The 23,074-nt window shown below is 38.8% G+C and overlaps 1 protein-coding gene across 2 annotated transcripts in view; it reads left to right on the forward strand.

The window, feature by feature from the left end:
* The window catches only part of LOC134804054 (glucose transporter type 1), a 100,155-nt gene that overhangs the window by 18,830 nt on the left and 58,251 nt on the right, over positions 1–23,074 (forward strand). For both annotated transcript variants that reach the window (XM_063776937.1, XM_063776938.1), the window contains exons 2-3: positions 8,654–8,716; positions 10,090–10,191. In XM_063776937.1, coding sequence (XP_063633007.1) covers positions 10,104–10,191 — 88 coding nt within the window. In that variant the 5' untranslated portion in view covers positions 8,654–8,716; positions 10,090–10,103. The remainder of the gene's footprint in view (positions 1–8,653; positions 8,717–10,089; positions 10,192–23,074) is intronic.

Raw genomic sequence — 23,074 nt, forward strand, 5'->3', positions numbered from 1 at the left:
AGTTTGTGTCCTCTCCCTCTCCCTCTCCCCTCTCCCTCTCCTCTCCCTCTCCCCTCCCTCTCCCTCTCCCTCTCCCTCTCCCACTCCCTCTCCCTCTCCCTCTCCCTCTCCCTCACCCACACCCTCCACCCACTCCCTCCTCCCTCTCCCACTCCCTCTCCACTCCCTCTCCCACTCCCCACCCTCTCCCTCTCCCACCCAACCTCTCCCTCTCCCTCTCCCTCTCCCACTCCCTCCTCACCTCTCCCTCTCCCTCTCCCTCTCCCACTCCCTCTCCCTCTCCCCTCCCCTCTCCCTCTCCCCTCTCCCTCTCCCTCTCCCTCTCCCTCTCCCTCTCCCCTCTCCCTCTCCCTCTCCCTCTCCCTCTCCCTCTCCCCTCTCCCTCTCCCTCTCCCTCTCCCTCTCCCTCTCCCTCTCCCCTCCTCCCTCTCCCCTCTCCCTCTCCCTCTCCCTCTCCCCTCCTCCCTCTCCCTCTCCCCTCTCCCTCTCCCTCTCCCTCTCCCTCTCCCTCTCCCTCTCCCTCTCCCTCTCCCTCTCCCTCTCCCTCTCCCTCTCCCTCTCCCTCTCCCTCTCCCTCTCCCTCTCCCTCTCCCTCTCCCTCTCCCTCTCCCTCTCCCTCTCCCTCTCCCTCTCCCTCTCCCTCTCCCTCTCCCTCTCCCTCTCCCTCTCCCTCTCCCTCTCCCTCTCCCTCTCCCTCTCCCCTCTCCCTCTCCCTCTCCCTCTCCCTCTCCCTCTCCCTCTCCCTCTCCCTCTCCCTCTCCCTCTCCCTCTCCCTCTCCCTCTCCCTCTCCCTCTCCCTCTCCCTCTCCCTCTCCCTCTCCCCTCTCCCTCTCCCTCTCCCTCTCCCTCTCCCTCTCCCTCTCCCTCTCCCTCTCCCTCTCCCTCTCCCTCTCCCTCTCCCTCTCCCTCTCCCTCTCCCTCTCCCTCTCCCTCTCCCTCTCCCCTCCTCCACCTCTCCCTCTCCCTCTCCCTCTCCCTCTCCCTCTCCCTCTCCCTCTCCCTCTCCCCTCTCCCTCTCCCTCTCCCTCTCCCTCTCCCTCTCCCTCTCCCTCTCCCTCTCCCTCTCCCTCTCCCTCTCCCTCTCCCTCTCCCTCTCCCTCTCCCTCTCCCTCTCCCTCTCCCTCTCCCTCTCCCTCTCCCTCTCCCTCTCCCTCTCCCTCTCCCTCTCCCTCTCCCTCTCCCTCTCCCTCTCCCTCTCCCTCTCCCCTCTCCCTCTCCCTCTCCCTCTCCCTCTCCCTCTCCCTCTCCCTCCCAATAATTCACAACAAACACCGATAACGAACTCTGCGAAACATGAAGTCATAAATGTCCTGTGAAAAATGTCGTTCTGACTTTTTGACTATTTTAAGGTTAGGCTACAGGGCAAACCCTTAACCCGATCGTCTTTGTTTTAGGCTCAAATTGTAGCCGACTAAATTGTCCAGAGCCGTTTTTCTCAAATTTTTGATATCATTCTTCGTTTCCAAATTATCGAGCACCAAAATCAAAAATTCGGAAAAAATTGAATTTTATTTTCACTATTTCGACCATTACTTTTTTTGTTTTTGACTTTCTCGAATAATTATTTTTGCACCTTACAGCTCTCGTGATTATGCGTCTTTTGAGCCTATTTTTTAATATCATATCTTCACAACTTTCCGAGATATAAGGGGATCGCACTTTTTCGTGAAATCGGACCGTATACTGGAGCGAACGAAAAGACATTTCCAATGTCAAAATTCAAATGAGAAAACTGTTCCTAAATTAAAGTGAAAAGATTGAGTCAATATCATGACCTTGCTCTTAAATTACGTGGAAATTTGATTTCTTATCTCGCTCACACTCAAAAATGACTCTTCCCGTCTCTATCAAACTAAGAAACAGCGTTGAGCAAAGCTTTAGGTAAACTAAAGTCATTTTAAGGAAGTATGGACATTTTGTGAAAAACTGGGGTTATTTACAAAAAAAAAAATTACCAATTATTTAAAACGTAATCTAGCAAATGTTATACCATTTTGAATTCCTTATTAAACGCGCCAGTTTTTAACGTTACTTGCCAAACTAGCGTAGTACATTTTTTTTTGTACGGTCAGAGGGGCTACCGCGAAAACCGAAATTCGCAAATTGCGGGGATCTTACTCTTTTACTCCAATGAAGGCGTAATTAGAGTGACAGAGAAAAATGCCCGCAATTGACGATTTTCGGTATTGGCGGTAGCCCTACAGTTAAAGTTGGGCGAAACAGTAAATTTAAATAATTTGGTTTTGATAAAGTGTAATTTTCTTCCAAGTAATAGCAGTTGGCTTTAAATTTTAGGCAAAAATCTACAGAAGCATTATTCAAGATTACATAATAATAAAAAAAATACATCCCACGGAAGTGTGGAGGCCGAGGCTTCCTAAACGCCAAGGATCTCCACAACCGCGAGGTGTACAATCTCAGGAATTATTTCCTTAACAATGAGTGTGGGATGCATCGTGATGTGGTGGCAGTAGACAGGAACCTCACGCCGCTCTCCTTGGCAAACGAGAACTGGCGCAAACCTGTGGTACTAAGTACTGCGGATCGCAAGGCGGCATGGGAGAGTAAGGCGCTACACGGGCGGTTCTACAAGGCCCTCACGGGACCCGATGTGGACCTGCTCGCGTCGGTGAACTGGTTACGATTCGGGGACCTCTTCGGAGAAACCGAGGGTTTTGCCTGTGCAATTGCGGACGAAGTGATGATGACGAACAACTATCGTAAATATATCCTGAAGGACGGTACGGTCGACATTTGTCGGGCATGCCGCCGTCCCGGAGAGTCACTCAGGCATATCATTTCCGGTTGTTCTCATCTTGCTAACGGTGAGTACTTGCACAGACATAATCTCGTAGCCAGGATTATTCACCAGCAACTTGCTCTTCTATACGGCCTTGTGGACCGCGAAGTACCGTACTACAAGTACTACTTACCTGCGCCTGTTCTCGAGAATGGTCGTGCCACGCTCTATTGGGATCGATCTATCATCACTGACAGGACTATTGTCGCCAATAAGCCTGACATCGTGCTGATAGACCGATCGCAGCGCCGGGTCGTGCTCGCCGACGTCACCATCCCCCATGATGAGAATCTCGTGAAGGCCGAGAAGGACAAGTCCAGCAAGTACCTAGACTTAGCTCATGAGATTACCGCCATGTGGGATGTTGACTCGACGATCATTGTTCCGATAGTCGTGTCAGCGAACGGTCTCATAGCGAAGAGTCTCGACCAACACCTAGAGAGACTCTCGCTGGGTGGTTGGATCAAGGGTCAGATGCAGAAGGCGGTAATTTTGGACACGGCGCGTATAGTACGTCGGTTCCTCACTCTGCGGCCCTGACCACCGGCAGCTTGGGCCCTGCCCCGCTGCCGGCGGCACTCTAGGTTAGGTTTTTTTATAATGTGTTTATATGTATTTTTTATTGTTTTGTAAGTGTTTTTATATTTTACTTTTATATTCATATTATAAAAATACCTAACTTAAGACGAAAAATAAATAAAGAGAAAAAAAATAGAATAAATTATGGAATTTGTAGTAACAAGAGTTAAAGAACCATTACAGGATGTGGATTTTTTAGTGATTTTTTAAAGTGACCATAATTTTTAAAGAACATGAGTTGGATTTTTTTTTGTATTTTTATGATAACTGTTATGACTTGGTCTATCATCCGTTTACGGCTTGACGTCGATTTCTGGGACACCCTGTATATACCATTCTCCAATAGAGTATTAACATAATAATGACCAAATTCGATGCCTATGACAACTAAAACTTAATATTTCTATTCACCCCTTTCTTGTGTCTATCGACCCCGTTTTAAGGATATGGAGAAAACAGGTAGTTTTCTTCGATTTTCTCTGAATTGGGTCGGTAAATATTTTTTTCACAAATGCAAAATTGAAGAACTAACCGAGACTCAAAAAATGATATCAAATTTTTTACTTTTATCATTTGGATTATTGGCGAAAATCGTCCTTGAAGTTGAAAATCGTGTCTTTTGGCCCCGTTTTACGGTACTCTTTATAGTTTTATACGGGTTTTAAAATAGAAATTGTGTCTAAAAATAACTGCTGTCTACGTTTCTCTATGAATCTTCTTCTGGTGCTTTATTTCTTGCATGGTGTACCCTATTGATTTGCTTGCAATAAAAGCAAAAAATTAGAAAAATTGAAAAAAAGAAAATCGCGGAATAATTTATGTTATAAATAATATATAAGTGTTATCTGTCGTGGCATCACCGAATGGGCCCTACGGAAGACCAGCGCTGGCTTTATAGCTAGCATTATGCTGAGTTGGGTCCATTTCGTGATGCACACTTATTGTTCTCTTCTGTTCTTGCTGTTGTTGTCTGTACATGTTCGTACATGTTTTGTGATCGTCACGAATAAAAATCTTATATCTTTATCTTTATCTATAAAGATCTACTTACTAATAATAATAATATAACAGCCACTGGGTAGAAAGCGGCGCACACCTCTCGACACCCCTGAGCCGCTCACACCGGTGTTGCCCTTGAGACATCCTAGATGTCGCTTTTTGTGGGGGCCCATCTTGTGAGGGCGAGTCACCGTCTGCCGGAAATAAAATTGCATACCGTTTTATTAGGCAGGCGTCCGGTTTTTTACCCCATAGCTCAGTACTTAGTCCATCGCTTTCACCCAATAACATAGTTCATTTTAGATTCCATCAACTCTCAATAGCCCTTACACCCTGGCGGGTGCTGCCTCTGCGTGCGTCCCATGACACGGGCAAGGGCAGCATTCGCTCGGTGTACCCCTTACATTTCATAAAATTGTTGGCTCTACGTGTTGGCTTCGGCTCCGCGCACGCCTCCCAAAGGTCCGGAACACCATTGTTCCGTGATGGGAAAGACATACAAATAATATAAATCTAATAGCGAAGAGTCTCGACCAACATCTTGAGAGACTCTCGCTAGGTGGTTGGATCAAGGGCCAGATGCAGAAGGCGGTGATGCCGGTGATGCAGGACACGGCTCCGATAGTCCGCCGGTTCCTCTCTCTGCAGCCCTGACCACCGGCAGCTTGGGTCTTGCCCCGCTGCTGGCGGCACCCTAGGTTAGGTTTTTTACAATGTGTTTATACGTATTTTTTATTGTTTTGTTAGTGTTTTTATATTTTACTTTTATATTCATATTATAAAATCCTAACCTAAGACCTAAGATAAATAAAGAGAATATAAGTAAATCTAAAAGTAACATAAGTAAATCTACCATCAATTGAATACACAAATACTGAATAAAATCGTGACCTTCGTTCCTTTATCACATGTTTTTCACGGAATTCCTGCATTATATGTACGGTCACCTGCAATAATATGTCACTTCGAAGGCCGCAAAAATATCTGACACAATTTTATTTGTAGAGCCATAAGAGCGTGTCACATATTTTTGCGGCCTTCGAAGTGACATATTATTGCAGGTGACCGTACAAGTACTTACTGTAATTATTTTAGCCGTCTAAGTCCCAGCGTACAATTTTTTGTACATATTCCAAAATCTATTTTGAACTTTTATTGTGTAACTAAGGGTTCCAATTTCAAAAACAAAACAATTGCTTCTGGGTCTCAGGAGGTTAGACTTCTGCGCCAGCTATCATGTAGTTAGTTAGTTACAATGAAGTTAATAAACGCTGGTAATAAAGACTGAAATAGATCCTCCATCGTTACAAATCAATACCAATACCGGTTTATTTATTTATAAGATCGGCCGTCCATGTTTCTTTATGCACCGCGTAGAGTGTCGCCAATAGATAATGCATTACGGAGCTAATTGTTTTAAAAAGACTATCAGGGGCCCGTTTCTCAAAAGCTTGTAACTTGTAAAGTGGAAGTCCATTTCTAACAAAAGCTGTCAAAAAGTGACATCCGCTTGTATTACAAGTTACAAGCTTTTGAGAAACGGGCCCCAGGTTAACTCGAACGTGCACTGACATCAGGATGATATCTGAATAATGTCATTTCGTTATCGTGGGTCTTGCTTGCGCTAATACTTGTATGGACAAGTAGGCCATTTTATTTAAAGTTGTCCCCTACTCTTTTTTTCACAATTGGCATTTTTTTTGTTATTTCTATTCAGAATCACGACCTCTTTCTATCCTAATAGGAGAAAAAAGTGTCTCAAGGTTTTTTTTCCATTCCGTTACCATTTTGTCATAGACTTTGTATGGCGGTTTCGGAATGGAAAGATAGAAAAATGTATGGAAATCTTGGGACACTTTTTTTCTCCTATTAGGATCAAAAGAGCTCATGATTCTGAGTAGAAATAACATAAAAAATCCCAATTTTGAAAAAAATAAGTGTAGGGGACAACTTTATATAAAATGGCCCAAGTACAAACCAATGAATCGACATCGTTTAGATGTCATTATGATGTCAGTGTACGTTCGAATTGGCCTGTATGTTCCGAATATTCATTGATAAATTCCTGTCCTTTCGCGTCCAATGATGGTCCCTATGACAATTCCTTTCCTGCACAGACTTTGGAGTTTCAAAGTGTAAAATTGCCACCATAAATGTCTTATACTAAATATGGGCCATTTGATTAAAGTTGTATACTACGCTTTTTTTATTTGGTCATTTTTATGTTATTTTACTACTCTGAATTACGTACTCTTTCGACACTAATAGGAGAAAAAAACAACGGGTTGCACTCCGGGAGTGCCGGCAGAAGTGAAAACTCAATGACTAGTCCAAAATGTCTGCAGCACTATGTATAATTGACCCATCCTCCTTTCTATTGAAAAACTTTAGTTCCGAAATTGCTGGTCAGTGAGCTTGTTTAAAATTCGAAATTCAAATTTGTAGCGTTGATTGTTTAAAATTCGAATAGAAATTGTAAAGTTACCTTGCAGACCTCGCATCTAAATATATTTGGTCATGATATTTTGAGTTTTATTCACCAGTACTAGAGTTCACTTTTATTGGCGATTTCATCAAGATGTAGCTTTATTGAATTATTAAAAAGTTTACGTCAATTTCGCGAAAAACCATTTCTTTTATCGATTTTTTGTACGTATTTGTAGATAAATTATAAATGATATTTGTAAAACTATCATTAAAAAAGAATTTTAACTTTTTTTGTAAAACCTAGTTTTTGTAAAGTGTACCTACTTGTCACTTTTTTACGTGTAGGTACCCCACAAATACTTATCCAAATATCCTTATTGATAGAATGTAAAAAAGTGACAAGTACACTTTGCAAAAACTAGGTTTTACAATTATTGTTACTTAGTGCAATAATTGTAAAACCCAGTAACAATAAAAAAATGTTTTTTTAGCTGGCTGGTGGTACTGGACTCTGAAACTAGGCGAATTCCATAACAGTTTATAGGACATTTTAGTCTTTAAATATGATCAGGAATATACTGTTAAAATCTCTCGGGTTCCTCGTGGGCATGTTGTATATTATTTCCTTAATGGCGGTTGTGCAAGCTGCCACAGTTTTACGAATTTTTATAGATGGCACTACTGATGTTCACGGTCGGGTGTCACCCCTACATGGGTGACACCCGGGGCGGGCCGCCCCCGTCGCCCCCCCCTAGCTACGCCACTGAGTATACCTACCTACAATTTTAAATAGAACAGACCGGTACCCGTACCATGAGTCACTGACAGAGTCAAAACTGATATATAAGCTAACGTCTACGTAATTTACTTTGGATACATCTCATGAGAGTATGAGCGAGATGCATAGAAAATAAGTTACGTTCTCGATAGCGTTTATGTTAGTGCCAAACTGGTGGTAGCCACACGGTTATGGAGACATTTGAAAACTCTGTCACTGCAAAGAGTGTGCTAGGTAGGCTTAGGACAAGAGCATTTCTGTGCTAAGCCTAGATAGTGTTAGCTTGATACTCTTTTTATCGTTGCAGCCCGGCTTTATGCTCAATCTACGGGATAGATCTATGGAATAGAAGACTCCCCATAATTACTGGGATTTATTCGCGCTGACATACAATCTCAATGAATCCTAACGATCAATGGTATTCGCTGACATCACTAATTTTAGGTGTGACATTGGATCTATTTTTAAAGCCTACCACTGACTAACAGTCCGCCGGACGATATCGGCCGGTCAGTTGTTCGGAACTGTCAAATTTTTGTTCTAACTGACAGGCCCCGATATCGTCCGGCGGCGTGTTAGTCAGTGGTCGGTTTTAGGAGCTGCGAATAACAGACTACTGGCATATTATATTATGTTGGTTATTTGATGAACTATGAGGTCAATCTTAATTAAAACGTGTAAAATTCCCTCTTTAATAATAGGGAATATTACGCGAAACTGTGCGTAGGAGGCGCCACTACCACTATCCGTCACAATCTGGGGGTCTACCGCGAACAAGAAAATTTCGTTATCTAACCTCTCTATCACTCTTGCATATTCGAGCAATAAAGAGGCAGATAACTAAATGTCGATTTTCGCGTTTCCCGGTAGGCTCTTGTTAACAAATCGACTTGATGCATCAATGTCATATTTTATTGTCTATGAAATCTTGTCAAAAAACAGGTTAAGGCACAATATGTATAAGTTACTCTATGGTTTACTAGAGGAGCTAGTGCTGCACTCTGGCGGCAGAACATTGCAGTAATACCCCCTATTGACTTACATCAACTAAACTCCGTGTTTTGTTTCAGGCAAAATGTTGTCCAGCTTAGACAGCCAGCGGCCATAGTGAAATGACAATACATATAATAAAGGTAAGACTAGGTACTTTTTATTATGGCCGCTAAGCGATTTAATAACCCCCCCCCCCCACTGATTACCATTCCGCCGGACGATATCAGCCTGTCAGTTAATCTTAAAAGGCCACACACTAACAGTTCTCGTTCAGGTTTCGGCCTGACGCTAACGCAAATAGTGATAGTAATATGTACACCGATAGTGTGTCGCTTGACGATTCCAGTCAGCGCCGACAGTTATCGGCAGTCCGTGGTCTGAAATAAAACTGTTAAATGTGTGGCTTGTTGCGATTAACTGACAGGCTGATATCGTCCGGCGAGCTGTCAATTTATAGGGCCCTTAAGGGGCCCACTGATTAACAGTCCGCCAGACGGTATCGGCCTGCCAGTTGTTCGGAACTGTCTAAATTTTGTTCTAACTGACAGGCCGATACCGTACGACGGACTGTTAATCAGTGGGCCCCTTTACAAACTTATTATATCAGACCGTTGCCGGCTGGACCGTTGCCGGTACGACGGGAAACTGACGACTCTCAACTACTAGTCTGTAGTCGCAGAGGTGGTTGCAGGCCATTGCCGTCAGGCAATAATCGCTTAGGGGTCGTCCAGAAATCATGTGATCGTTTAGAGGGGGGGTGGGGGTAAGAAAAATAACACGAAAGATCACGATGGGGGAGGGGGGGTCAGAGATGATATCACGTGTAATTTTTTTTTCAAAGCGGTAAAGACAAAAACATCAATATTACTCAAAAATTTAATTAGATGAAATCTACGTATCTACGCAATAAAAAACATCTTAATTATCACCACGTGATCTTGTGGCAGGGGTTGCATTAAAATCACCAAATATCACAAAGGGGGAGGGGGGGTCAGGTAAGGCCAGAGCAGAGACTGCAGGGGGACTGGTAATGTCCCTGAGGACCCCTTTAGGACCAGTCGCATTAAAATGGGGAGTGGGGAGGAGAGGAATAAAAATTAAAAAAAAAATTAGTGATAAGAATAATCATTTGCAGTAAAAGTTACAAAGTTTTCGGCTCCACTAAAATTTTATCTAAAATTGACGAAAAAATATCGACAAAACAAAACAAAAATCGGCCGTTTGACGAGTCGATATATTCGGAAGCGCTAAGTACGGTCGGCAAAAAAAGTGTTTTGATATTGTAAGTTTGGTTTTGACAGTGCGGGTAGCGCTCAACATATTGTCCCACGCGGTCAGGCCAGGATATCTCTTATTTTTGCCACAAAATGGCGACTTAATGCGACCAAGCGATTTGAAATACATATTCTCATGTAGTACCGCAATACCGTTAGGAATGCTTTTTACGTTTTTTTTTAAAGCAAATCGTGTGCTTGGGAATTTTTTTAATTAAATTACTGTGTTTTTTTGACAGTGCGGGGAGCGCTCATGAGACAGTCGTGCCATCGTCTGCTCGAACACCAGCAGGCAGGCGAGGAGGAGCCGCCGCTTTATTCGCCCATTGACCGAATTTCAGGTAAATACTCATTGGAATGTGGACCTTAATGTCGTGCGGCAAAGTTCAGTTTCGGAGTTCAGAGTTCACATTGTAATTACATTAACAAAATATAAATCTTAGTCTAAGTTTTCACGAGGTTAGTAAATTCTAGTTGTCACTGGTGAAATTTGATTTTTTGGGAAAAATATAATTAAAAAAATTTGGCAAACATTTAGGTCCATTTTATTCCGGGTCATCACAATATTTGTGTCGCTTCATAAAAAAATAACTAAAGACTCTTGGCGCTTGTGTTGCTAAGCGCCCCATTTAGGCCGCGGACTGGACGCAACGCAAGGGGCGCGGGGCGTCAGAAGCCGTATTCGAACAATGACAGGCCTATTCGGATTTCGAGATAATCATAATAAATGTGACTTGGATATCTAACGGCCGTATTCGAACAATGAGATACGTCAAATACTAGACATTGAAACGATATGGATTGGATATGTCAGTGTCAATCAAGTGTCAAAAGTGACGTTTTTGTTCGAAGAAACGTCAATTTTGACACTTGTTTGACACTGACATATCCAATCTATATCGTTTCAATATCTAGTATTTGACGTATCTCATTGTTCGAATACGGATACATTACGCTCTACCAAATGTACGAACGGCTTTGATTTTGTTCAGTTCAGTTCTTGATTCAGTTCGCAGCCTAATATTACCAAAGTTATTTTTTTCGAAGCCATACTTTTAAAGCAGTCGTAGTAGATAGTAATGCGTCCATAGATAACTGAAATTTCAAAACTTTAGTAATAAAAATAAGGCGCCTGTTTGACTCATTAAAGTGAAAGAGACGTGGCTAGTATTATATGTGGCTTCTTTAGGATAAATGTACAGAATGGGCCAAAAAGGCATTGATTTTTTTAAAGTGCAGTTGTTGTTAATTTTAACAAAGGTTTGTGTTTATATATTTATTATATTTTGGTTCGGCAAAATGAGAGTAGTTTTAATTAATGATGACATTTTGTAAAAGATGTGTAAGTAAAAAAAATCGTAATTTTTTTGTGAGGAAAATGATAGTCCAATTTCACTTTTAAGAGTCAATAGTACCCTCAGTTCAATATGTTATATGTATGTTGACTATTTCACAAGATTGTCAGTGTTAAATTAATGTTATCGTAACTACTTATAAGAAATAATTATAATGGTTTACGAAAGATTCATGTACTTATGAAACATTTTTTGATCGTGTCAGATAGTAAATAGTTATTTGTACAACAAGAGATCAAAGTTTGATATTTCTTCGAGTGCTTATTTTGAGTCCCGTGCAAGCGAAAGATTCTATAATAGATTCACGAGCGTAGCGAGTGAATCTAATTTAGAATCTTGAGCGTAGTAAGGGATTCAAAAGCGCACGAGATGTAAATAACTTTAATCTCGTGTAGTACACAACATTTTTCACCCTAAGCAGTGAGAACATACCTAGAGGGACAGAGATAATAGAACCCAAGTATATCGAACTTGTATTAGACCCCGCATGTTGAAAGGACATTTGACTATAAAGGTCACTTGAATGTCATTTTGTCTCACTCAGTGCATTTTGCTCACGGGTGAGACACACTCAGTGAGCAAATAGCGATTTTGCTCATGAGTGAGGCAAAATGACTCAGTGAGCTAAATCGCATTTTGCTCACTGTTTTTAAGAAGCGAAGTACCCTTGTTCGAGCTGCTGAGGTGAAAAATATTTTTCAATATTTTTACTATCTGACCATACTCCGATAAACTATGTAAGATCATACTATACAATTTTTTTTATGATCCAAACCTGAAATACAAAATATGTATAACTATTTAAAAAAAAATGTAGAAATTTATGACACAAATGACTATGAAATATGTGGTTTTCTGATTTAAAGCATAACTAAAAGGCCTAGTAATGCGGCCTAAACTAAAACCTTTAAGTATATGACCACATTATTCACGTAGGAGTATTTCAAAACCTTGAATATACTAGAGATGCCCCGAATAGTGAATTTGGCCGAATACCGAATATTCGGCTCCACTCTCGGCCGAATACCGAATATTCGGCGACCGAATATTCGGCATGACGTGCGAACATTTTGAGTCACAATTATTATGAAAACTGTTCGCCAACAAAGCACACGTTTGCTAAGATATATTTTTATGTTGAACAGAATCAATTAATGTAGTTAGAGTCAATCAAATCAGACCCATGATAAAAATAAAATATTTTGTAATCAACAAATGCTCAAAAACGTGCCTTCGTATTTAACTTAACTACTTTCCAAGAATAAATTTTAAATATTAAATAGAGGTACCTAATTTTTGGTTATTTTTTGTGTAATTTTTCTTTTTTGCAACAGATATTCGGTATTCGGCCGAATAGTAGGCAACATTCGGCCGAATACTGAATATTCGGCAAAGTGGCCGAATAGGCCGAATACCTAATAGTTGCCGAATATTCGTGGCATCTCTAGAATATACCTTATAAATATCCGTTGAAAAAAATCTTCGTCGTCGTAAAAATTGGTGATAGTCAGTAAAGTGTAGCCATTTATAAGTCTCTCAAGGTGGGTATATCTCCACCTTGAGAGACTTATAAATGGCTACACTTTTACCTACTTATAAATCTTCAGTACCACTACCACCAGGCCCCTATTTCACCAACGTGACAGGTGCGACAATTCGACAAGTCTCATTGTTGCTGACGTCACAGGCATCCATGGGCTACGGTTATCGCTTACCATCGGGCGGGCCGTATTCCTGTTTGCCACCATCATTGTATTATTTAAAAAAACTTTATTATATCGGCAAAAAACAGGCATTTCTCTTGCGATGTTTATGATGATAATGATGACAATTGTAACAAGATTTCAAAGAACTTTCGGTAATTCTTGACAGCAAATGAGTTCTGTGTCGGAATTTCGTGACAATTGTCGTATTTCTTGTGACAATTGTCATTAGCTTCGCAAAATAAGTACTTATTAACTGGCGATATAGTGGAGTTTTTTTTAATTAACATGTTGGTGGCAAACAACCACACCGCCCGTCTGATGGTAAGCGGTTACCGTAGCCTATGGAGGCCTGTGGCGTCAGGAACAGTGATGTCGACAATTGCCGGACCTGTCACGTTGGTGAAATAGGGGCCAGTTTAGACATTGACATATTCACTCACGTCTAAGTAACTTACTTTCTATGCATCTCGCTCGTACTCGCATATTTATCTAGTGCAAGCGAGATGTATAGAAAGTAATTGACGTAGACGCGAACTAATATGTCAATTTCAAAACTGGTGGTAGCCGACGTACAGGTGACAACCGCAACTCACTCTTTGCAAAAAAGTAGGTAAGTAATAAAAATCAGCTTTGTTTTGATACTAGTACGGTTCACGATGGCTCTGAACTTAATGATTATTAATTAGTGAGTTTTGGTTGTCACCTGACGAAATGCAATCTTGACTGTAACATTTAAAGATCGATTTTATTATTCAATTTTTAGTTTTTTTTAATGTGTGATGCTTCATTTTGCAAGACTCATTCCTGTCTGGCCAAAATGTTAGACCTGGCACATCAGAGAGAAATAAAGTTAGGTACAGAATTCTGACTGATAATAAACGGGAATCGGGAGGTTTTCAAAAAAGTTTAGGTACCAATTATTTTTTCAAAAAAATTACTACTCTTGGGTTATTTCGACTCAGAGGATTGTTGAATTGAGAGGAGATTTCGAGGATCTATATAAGTATATATATAGGTATATGTGTATATTATACTATATCGTCGTCCAGTACCACAGAACGTACCCACAAACAAGCCTTATTGCGCTTACCGTGGGACTAGGTCGATCTGTGTAAAATTGTCCTATAATATTTATTATTTATTTATTTATTATTTATAAGTGACACTTCCACACTTTGACATTCCAAAGCCAAAGTGTTCCGGTCTGACTCTACACGGTTAGTTTAAGAGCCCATCAACGTGCACACTAGCGCCACTGCTAAATAATCGCAATTTTATTATGTTACTTGCTGCTACGGAACCCTTCATGGGCGAGTCCGACTTGCACTTGGCCGCTTTTTTTTAATATATTTCGTTAAATTTAAATAATCACGATTATTTGGCAGTGGCGCTAGTGTGCACGTTGATGGACTCTTAATAACAAAACTAAAAAGTATACAACAATGTATTGTAAAATTTTACGTAGGGTGAATGCTATAGTTATTGGCCAATACATAAGTTCGACTAAGTTACGAAACTTGTTACGAAACACATGACGAAGAACAGTAAAAGCGCGACCACCACATCGGTGGAATGACATACATTCTCGTTGCCTAAGCTTCCTTGGGAGAACTCTTGTCCCAATTTAATTTCAACCTTCCCGCTATTGAAATAAAGTTAATTATCCTGTGATTCTAATAATGTTCAGTCAAGTATGCCAGGCTTCGAGTAGCCTAAAGGATAAGCCGTGTTAGTTCTGTGACATTTGTGACGTCAGCAGTGAAGCTAACTCTGCAAGGCATTTACAATGGCAAATGTCATAATAAATGTCTAATCTCTATCCCCCTTATTCATAAACGCGCTACAAACCTTAATTAGCTAATAATCGTTTGTCTTTATCTGTTATTTTGACTTATGTATTTGTACGAAAGGGATGAAAAATAATTTAACTAAATCAGGCCCGTAAAGTTTTATGAATAAGGGGGTATGAAAATACGACTTTTATAATGACACTTCCTCGCTTTGTGCTATTCATGCCGGTGCAAAGTTAGCATAGACGGACTCTATACAGATTTAGTGTTCACTTTTGACTCTTTAGGCCTCCTAGCCAAGATGCCAATCGCTTACGTTTCGTTGCGATCGAAACGCAACTGTCACTGTCGCGCTAATATGGAAGAGTGATAGAGAGACATAATGCTTTTCGTTGTCGAAGCGATAGCGTTTGTAACCCTGGCTAGGCCGGCTGTTCATTGAAATGGAGCGATTCAGGTTTTAAGATATGATAGTCCATTCATTGCGGGAGGTGTTTTGAGGATTTTTTGACCCCCTATCTTGTCTCAACTTCCACCCCCACCCCTAACATCACACGAGATTTTTCAAAATTTGTATTTCGAGTAAGTATTGTTGTTTTTGTTATTTTTGTTAAGTGTTGTTATTTGGAGGGCTGTGTCGGATTTTGCCAATTAAGCAGGCCACTGACGAGCCTTTCAAATGGATGCCGTTACAATGGATTCATCCAAATGGACGGCATCCTAATATTAAACATTGTACGTTTTTGACATTCACGGACCGATTTTGGATTGCAGCCACGCTATTTGGACTGTTGGAAGTCTCGTCAGTGGCCACCTTTAGTGAAGAAAAAAAGTTTGGCGAATGTAACCATGGCAACAAGTTACAAGAAAAGGTTTATTCATCCATCAACATATAGGGTGACTGGTATAGTTATTGGCCACTACGTAGTAATTGGCCATTCCTAAGAAATCAGAAAAAAACAAGCCAATAGAAGTCTTATTGTTATGAGTGGCCAATTACTATCTAGTGGCGTTCCTAGTTCATGCCGTAACTGTGATACCTACAGTCAGCCGCGGGCAAGTTGTTCAAAATGGTCTTGAAGCGACTTTATTATTAAGAGAATCTAGGTAAGATCTCATCTAGTCATCTAGTTCGTCTCAAATCTTGTCATTATCTCGTTTGCCGAATACGGCTGTAAGAGCGTGTCAAGGTAATTTTGAACACCTCGCCCGCTCACAGTGTTTTATAGAAGCCAAAAAAGTGACATCCTCATTTTATTGCAAATTACTGAAGTTTAGATCATTACAAATGCGAGACTAAAACTCCCGCGTGTCCAATTTGCGTAGTTTTTGTGTAATAATTTTTTGAAAATCGTGTTTTAGGCACCCGGATATTACGAAAAACTTAAAAAAAATTGCAAATCGTTTTATGAAGTTTCCGTTGTATAGTGCTATTGGATAAACCGTTCAAAGACGCAAATTTAGAGGCAATTGTGACATCTCTAGGTATCTTGGTTACAAAGATATTAATGAATTTATTGTTTTTGGTTTTTTTTTTCTTCCATGTTCCGCCGTAGTAGGAGCCCATATTTGTATGACAGCTTCATTTATACGTCTTCTATCTACACTATTTTTTACAAGACCTAATTCCGTGGAAGATTGAATTTAAAGCCAATTAAAAATTTCGGTCAGGGCTGCCACTACCAATATCCAGGTTCACCCGGATATAATATTAACGCTGTATACACAGTATGGCACTTTTATGGGTGGTAAAAATAAACTTTAATATGTTAAGAGAGCGTAGAGGAGGGTAAATTTTCAGAGTCTGTCAAATTACCCCATTTCACACACAAACGCAACTCACGCACACTACCTCAATTTACTGGGACAGGTCAGTGACCCCTAATGTTTTTTTAAAGGTGCTGTTTCGAGTTTAGTGTTATTGACCTCCTTTGAGGAATTCAAACTGTCAAAGTTTCCTTTGTGAGAAAACAGAGAAAAAACATTTTATATATAGCTTTCCTTGTTTGTTCAAGTCATGTCATAGGTAATTAATTATTTTCTTTGTTGACTTTTGTATTAAGATAGTACAAACGGCGACGCTCTTAACTGTCCATCGGTGGACCTTATGCCTTTTGTAATAAGGTTTACGAACTGTCAGTTAACAGTGTGGTGGTGGGCGATGGTATGTGGTTTGTAAACATAGTCCGAATTAAACCTAGGAGTGTGTTTATTAAAGATATAAGAAATCGTCTATTTTACCTACTCGAAAAAAGTGGACTATATCTAAAATTATCCTTTCATTAGTTATAGGTCTTGTAACATATTTTTTACAACTAAAGACGCTTATTATATTTCACTTCTAACTTAATTTTTAAAGCTCTATTGATAATAAGGCTTTAAAAACATCTAATAAAATTCAGGTTGTACTACACTTATACTTTTGTAAGTCAGTAAGTGATGCTTACTCAAAACTTATCGAGAAATCAAAGAACTCATAATTATGTACCTAAATTAAAATATTTAAATTTACTATTCCATCTCATACGTTCAATAAGGCCCGGGACCGGGCCTTGTCACCCGCACTGACAGAGGGCCTTTTTAGCCCTACATAATATTAAAGAACTGTGTCCCGGATAGTATGGGTTCTGGGCCATGATGCGTCCCGAAGTAACTTATACAGGGTGTAATCGATAAGTATAGCCAGGCTTTAATTCCGTAAATATAACAGATATCAGAAAACTTCAAATTGATATCAAAAGTACGTTACCCAATGAGTAAAATTACATTTTGCAATAATAAACTGTAATAAAATAATAAAACTACCGTTTATGAAATAATAAATCTAACATTTATTATTTTATCATCATTCGATAGTTCATAGCCTATTTCGATAGAATATATCGTTCTTATGAGCGTATTTGGTGGGCATACTTTGTTAGCAAAAAAGTCTACTGCTTTACAATAGGGTGGCACTGGTGGCAGAAACCCATTTCATTTGTAAAATTATCGCCTTTAATTTATCTGTAAAATATTAAAACATTGTATTCACACTTTTCAAATGCCAGAACCAGTTTTTTTTTACATTTTTAATGTTTGACTTTGGCCATAATTCAATTTAAATAGAAATCATCACCCCCACGCGCTACTAATTATTATTCACAAAAAATATATGAGTGCCTAAATTATACAAAAATTATACATAACTTGCGCTAGTTGCTAAGACCATGAAGAAATATAGCATAGATTGGACCTGGGGAGCCGACCATTTCCCCTCTTCCCTTCTTTTGGTACACGGTACGATCTCGTTGCTACCGGGCCAAATCAGCCCATTATTTGGTAATAAGGGTACGCAAGGCATCTAACACGACTAATAAAACCTCCATGAACAGAAATGGGTGACATATTTTATAAGATTTGACAGTATCCATGAAGAATCTTCAGATTTATAAACGGCAATTAAGCCACCAGTGTTGGGTTGCCTATAATCATATGCCCACTTCAATTAAGAATGAAACTATTTTTCCGTGAATGTACTCGTAAACCCCTATCCGTTAGTATGCGATTCATTAATGGACGCACCAGGGCCCAAATCGGGACATGGTTCTTTAACACGTAATGTTAATAATCAGTGAACATCATTAATTTTATTACGCTCAAATGCTTAAGTTTCAGTACAGGTAAAAGTACATATGACCTGTAGTTTTAATTGTTAGTACAATCGGCATCAAATAGATAGTGACGGCCAAAGTGACCAAATATAACTATAGGATCTAAATGTGAACGAATAAGGTCAGGTGAGGCATATAAGGCCCACCTTTATTTTAACTGAAATAGTTTAATAAATAATCAGGATATGATTACCAATTGAATTAAATATAGGTTTCTCATTTGTTCATGTTTCTTCATATACCAAAATAGTCATAAAAATATTCCGGCGCTTTTGAAAAATACACGTTTTATAAAAAAAACCATACCATGTTGGTTCGGAACCGGGCCTTGTCACTTGCACTGACAGTGGGCCTTCTTAGTCATAGTACAAGTTCAAGAATAACAGAGAATATTACCGGTAATATTCTCTGTTATTCCCGGGCCCGGGCCTTATTACCTTTTATCATGAATTCATTTCATCTTCAATTTTTAAATGGTCTATAGTAAAATAAGGCCTACATGAGTAATGGAAAAACAAATTGTATTTTATTTAGAAAGTACCTATATGTTGTTCATAATCTTCAGTAAGCTGACCTCTAGATAAGAGTCTATCTATTATAATTAATGTAGATTGACAGTTAACTTAGCAAATTGGACTTTTACCTTTAATTTTTATGTCGGAAATATCTGACCCAATTTGTACTGAAACATAATAGCCACGTCAAATTAAGCCGAATTTGGGCAAGATACGGAAATAATTCGTGTAGTTTTGAAAATTGGTACAGGCATACCTTGTGGTGTCCAGATAAACATACTAAAAGTCCTCGAGGGTAGGGGGTGTGCTGAGGGTGTAGAGGGGGGTTGAAGGTACCTTTTTAGGGTTCCGTACCCAAAGGGTAAAACGGGACCCTATTACTAAGACTTCGCTGTCCGTCCGTCCGTCCGTCCGTCCGTCCGTCCGTCCGTCCGTCCGTCCGTCCGTCTGTCACCAGGCTGTATCTCACTAACCGTGATAGCTAGACAGTTGAAATTTTCACAGATGATGTATTTCTGTTGCCGCTATAACAACAAATACTAAAAACAGAATAAAATAAAGATTTAAATGGGGCTCCCATACAACAAACGTGATTTTTGACCAAAGTTAAGCAACGTCGGGAGTGGTCAGTATTTGGATGGGTGACCGTTTTTTTTTTTTGCTTTTTTTTTGTTTTTTTTTTGCTGTATGGTACGGAACCCTTCGTGCGCGAGTCCGACTCGCACTTGCCCGGTTTTTTCATATTTTTGCTCATATCTCGAATATCTGTACGAATAGCATTATAATTACTTCGGACAAAAGTTTAAACATAAAATTTACTACAAATTTGGTTATTTTTATTTTTACTCTGCGATCAATACTTTAGGAGATGCAGGCTGTGAAAGTTAAATAAGAGTTAAAAAATTGATGGTTTAAGAAAACGTCGTATTTTCGTAATTGTTCATCATAAATAAAAAATTTAGTTAAGAATAAGCAAGGTAAGCGACCTGCTGATAAAATATAAAAAAACCAGCCAAGAGCATGTCGGGCCATGCTCAGTGTAGGGTTCCGTAGTTACCTGTCCGTCAAAATATACTATTTTCAAAAACTCAAAACCTGCTCGACCGATTAGGTTTGCTATATTTTTCCTTGAAAGTCTTTATTAAGCTTTACTTTCACGATTTTTTTCATATTTTTTGGACCCATGGTTCAAATGTTAGGGGAACTAAAGTGGAAAACACAACTATTTTTCTTTCAGATCGTTTATTTCCGAAAATATGAAGTTGATCAAAAAATAGTTCTTGAAGACCCGTATTCGTTTTAAAAGACGTATCTAACGACACCACACACTATAGGGTGAAGCGAAAAAAAAAATTCATCCCCACTTTAACGTAGGGCAGCCACCCTAAAAAATATTTTTTCTAATTCATATTTTACGACTTTGTCAGCGTAACTGATTTATATATTCGTGTCAAATTTAAACATGAAAACTAGAAAAAAGATTTTTTTATGGTAACTGCCCTACATTAAATTGGGGATGAAATTTTTTTCGCTTCCACCCTATAGTGTGGGGTGTCGTTGAATAGGTCTTTTGTCGTTGAAGGGTCTTCAAGAACCATTTTTAGATCAACTTAATATTTTCGGAAATAATCGATCTGAAAGAAAAAAAGTTGTGTTTTACCTTTTAGTTCGCCTATTTTTTTAACCATGGGTCCAAAAAATATGAAAAAAAATCGTGAAAATAAAGATTAGTAAAGACTTTCAAGGAAAAATATAGCGAACCTAATCGGTCGAGCAGGTTTTGCAGGCACTGAGCATGGCCCGACATGCTCTTGGCCGGTTTTTTTATATTTTATCAGCAGGTCGCTTACCTTGCTTATTTTTAACTAAAATTTTTATTTATGATGAACAATTACGAAAATACGACGTTTTCTTAAACCGTTAATTTTTTATCACTTATTTAACTTTAACAGCCTGTAGCTCCTAAAGTATTGATCGCAGAGTAAAAATAAAAATAACCAAATTTGTAGTAAATTTTATGTTAAAACTTTTGTCCAAAGTAATTATAATGCTATTCGTACAGATATTCGAGATATGAGCACAAATATAAAAAAAGGTACCTTCAACCCCCCTCTACACCCCCAGCACACCCCCTACCCTCGAGGACTATTAGTATGTTTATCTGGACACCTCAAGGTATACCTGTACCAATTTTCACAACTACATGAATTATTTCCGCAGATTTTTCTAATTTGCTTAGGCTATAAGGATTTGAGCGTAATTAATGATGTTTACTGATTGTTAATCTTAAATATACCTACTTAATATTATGTAGGGCACTTAAATTATTTTAGCGGATCGAGCGGATGTGTATTTTTGTCGGCTTTTTTTTATTTAAATAAGAATTAAATGGTAATTCATTCAAAAAATGGTTATTACAATAAGGGATATATATACCTCACCTACCTTATTACAAAGCATTACAAAAATGTCCAAAGGCCAAAGCCACGCTGATAAGACATAAGACCTCATAAACGACCTCATAAATATAAACGTTCACTGAAAGGCATTTCTGAAATATCAATGAAATAAAAGCACGTTGTTATTTGATAGATACATTTATATAAAAGTCGTCACATGAAACCAATATAGGTACTCGTAAACCAGACCACTGCGATGGTATTGGCTTTAAATGTCGTTCTATCAACTGATAATAAAGCCACAAAAACTCGCTGAGACTGCAGGTCGAGTCTTGATTTCAATTTCTTGATGATATACTCGTATCATTGAATTAACTTTCAAAGCACGTGATAGCTCTTAGAATAGCAACAAAACTGGTTGAAACTACGAATATGATTGCTGAAATTATGTGAACAACATTACTTCGTCTCTTCATAAATAAAATTTTAATAATTTATATTGTTTACGTTAAAATGTGATGAATTTTGTTGATAAATTGTCTATCTAGTATATTGACATTATGTCATATATGTTTTTAAAATGACGTAATATGAATACCAGCACAATGAAAATTTATTCCAATAAGAGATAACAAATCTTCAAACTTTTTCATTTAAAGTGAATTAGGAAGAAGCTAATTACACTGATTTGGTTGTATTCATATATTTTATTGAATAATTTGTTATATTTTTTAAGTATTATGACTTGTGAATAAAAATAAATAGAAATTTTAATGACTTTAGATCTCCGTGTGACGTTATTTATTTACCCTATTTATTTTGAACATAGTTTTTCACTGGTATCATCATTCGTATACGCACATGAATTTCTGTCAATATATATGCCAATCCGAAATGTCAAACTGGGACGTAGAAGTACGCGACCGCTCCGGATGAGCCCCAGCGGGCATCTGATTAAAAGGACAATTTGACAGATATGGCGGATGTATGGAAATTTTACGAAAGTTTACGTTTACGATTGAATTTCTCCGTTGCCTTCAAGAGAAAAAATAGGAAAAGCCTGATTCGTTGTAGTCCAGTCATCTGGCTTACGAAATCACTCGGTTTTATAGCTTGATCATCGATTTTTTTATATAAATTTTACTAAACGGTGACACTAGTTCATCTCATTTTAGGTACAACTTTGCATAAGTGTATTTATTATATTGTAAAAGATTTCAGATTTTCAAGGGTGATTCGTTGTAAACACACTCTTTGGGATAATAATGACATTTATTATATTTTTTTTATCAAGAGATGTGAACGCCAGCGACTAAACGGTGACTGCCTTTTTCGCTGATTTTGCTCGACGCAGTCTTAATAAAAACCTACACATATGAAAGTAGTCTAAATAATACAAATTTCAGATCAGTTATCATCAACAGTTTAATTTAAACAAAGCAGTAATCAGTGAAATTACACGTAACTAAAAAATAGACAACAGCTCTCTTCTGTATTTAATTATAAATAAAGTTTTTAAATACAACATCACAATCATCAAAAATCAATAATTTCTCTCAATAATTCTTTTTTAAGCCTTGGCGATCCAAACGGCGATTCCAAATCCACAGGCATCACCGGTATTCTTTTAAAATTCAGTATTGCTTCTAAGTCCATATCAGCATCTGAAACAAAAAGTATATTGAAACGTACTGCCCTAAATTTAAATTCCAATTATTAAATGTTTAAAAATTAAATTAAATAAAGTTAGGGTCAAGTACGAGTTGGAGTTGCACATTGAGGATCCGTGTCATCGTACACTGTATGACA

The sequence above is a fragment of the Cydia splendana genome, chromosome Z, assembly GCF_910591565.1.
Source record: "Cydia splendana chromosome Z, ilCydSple1.2, whole genome shotgun sequence".
In the NCBI taxonomy this organism is placed as follows: Eukaryota; Metazoa; Arthropoda; class Insecta; order Lepidoptera; family Tortricidae; genus Cydia; species Cydia splendana.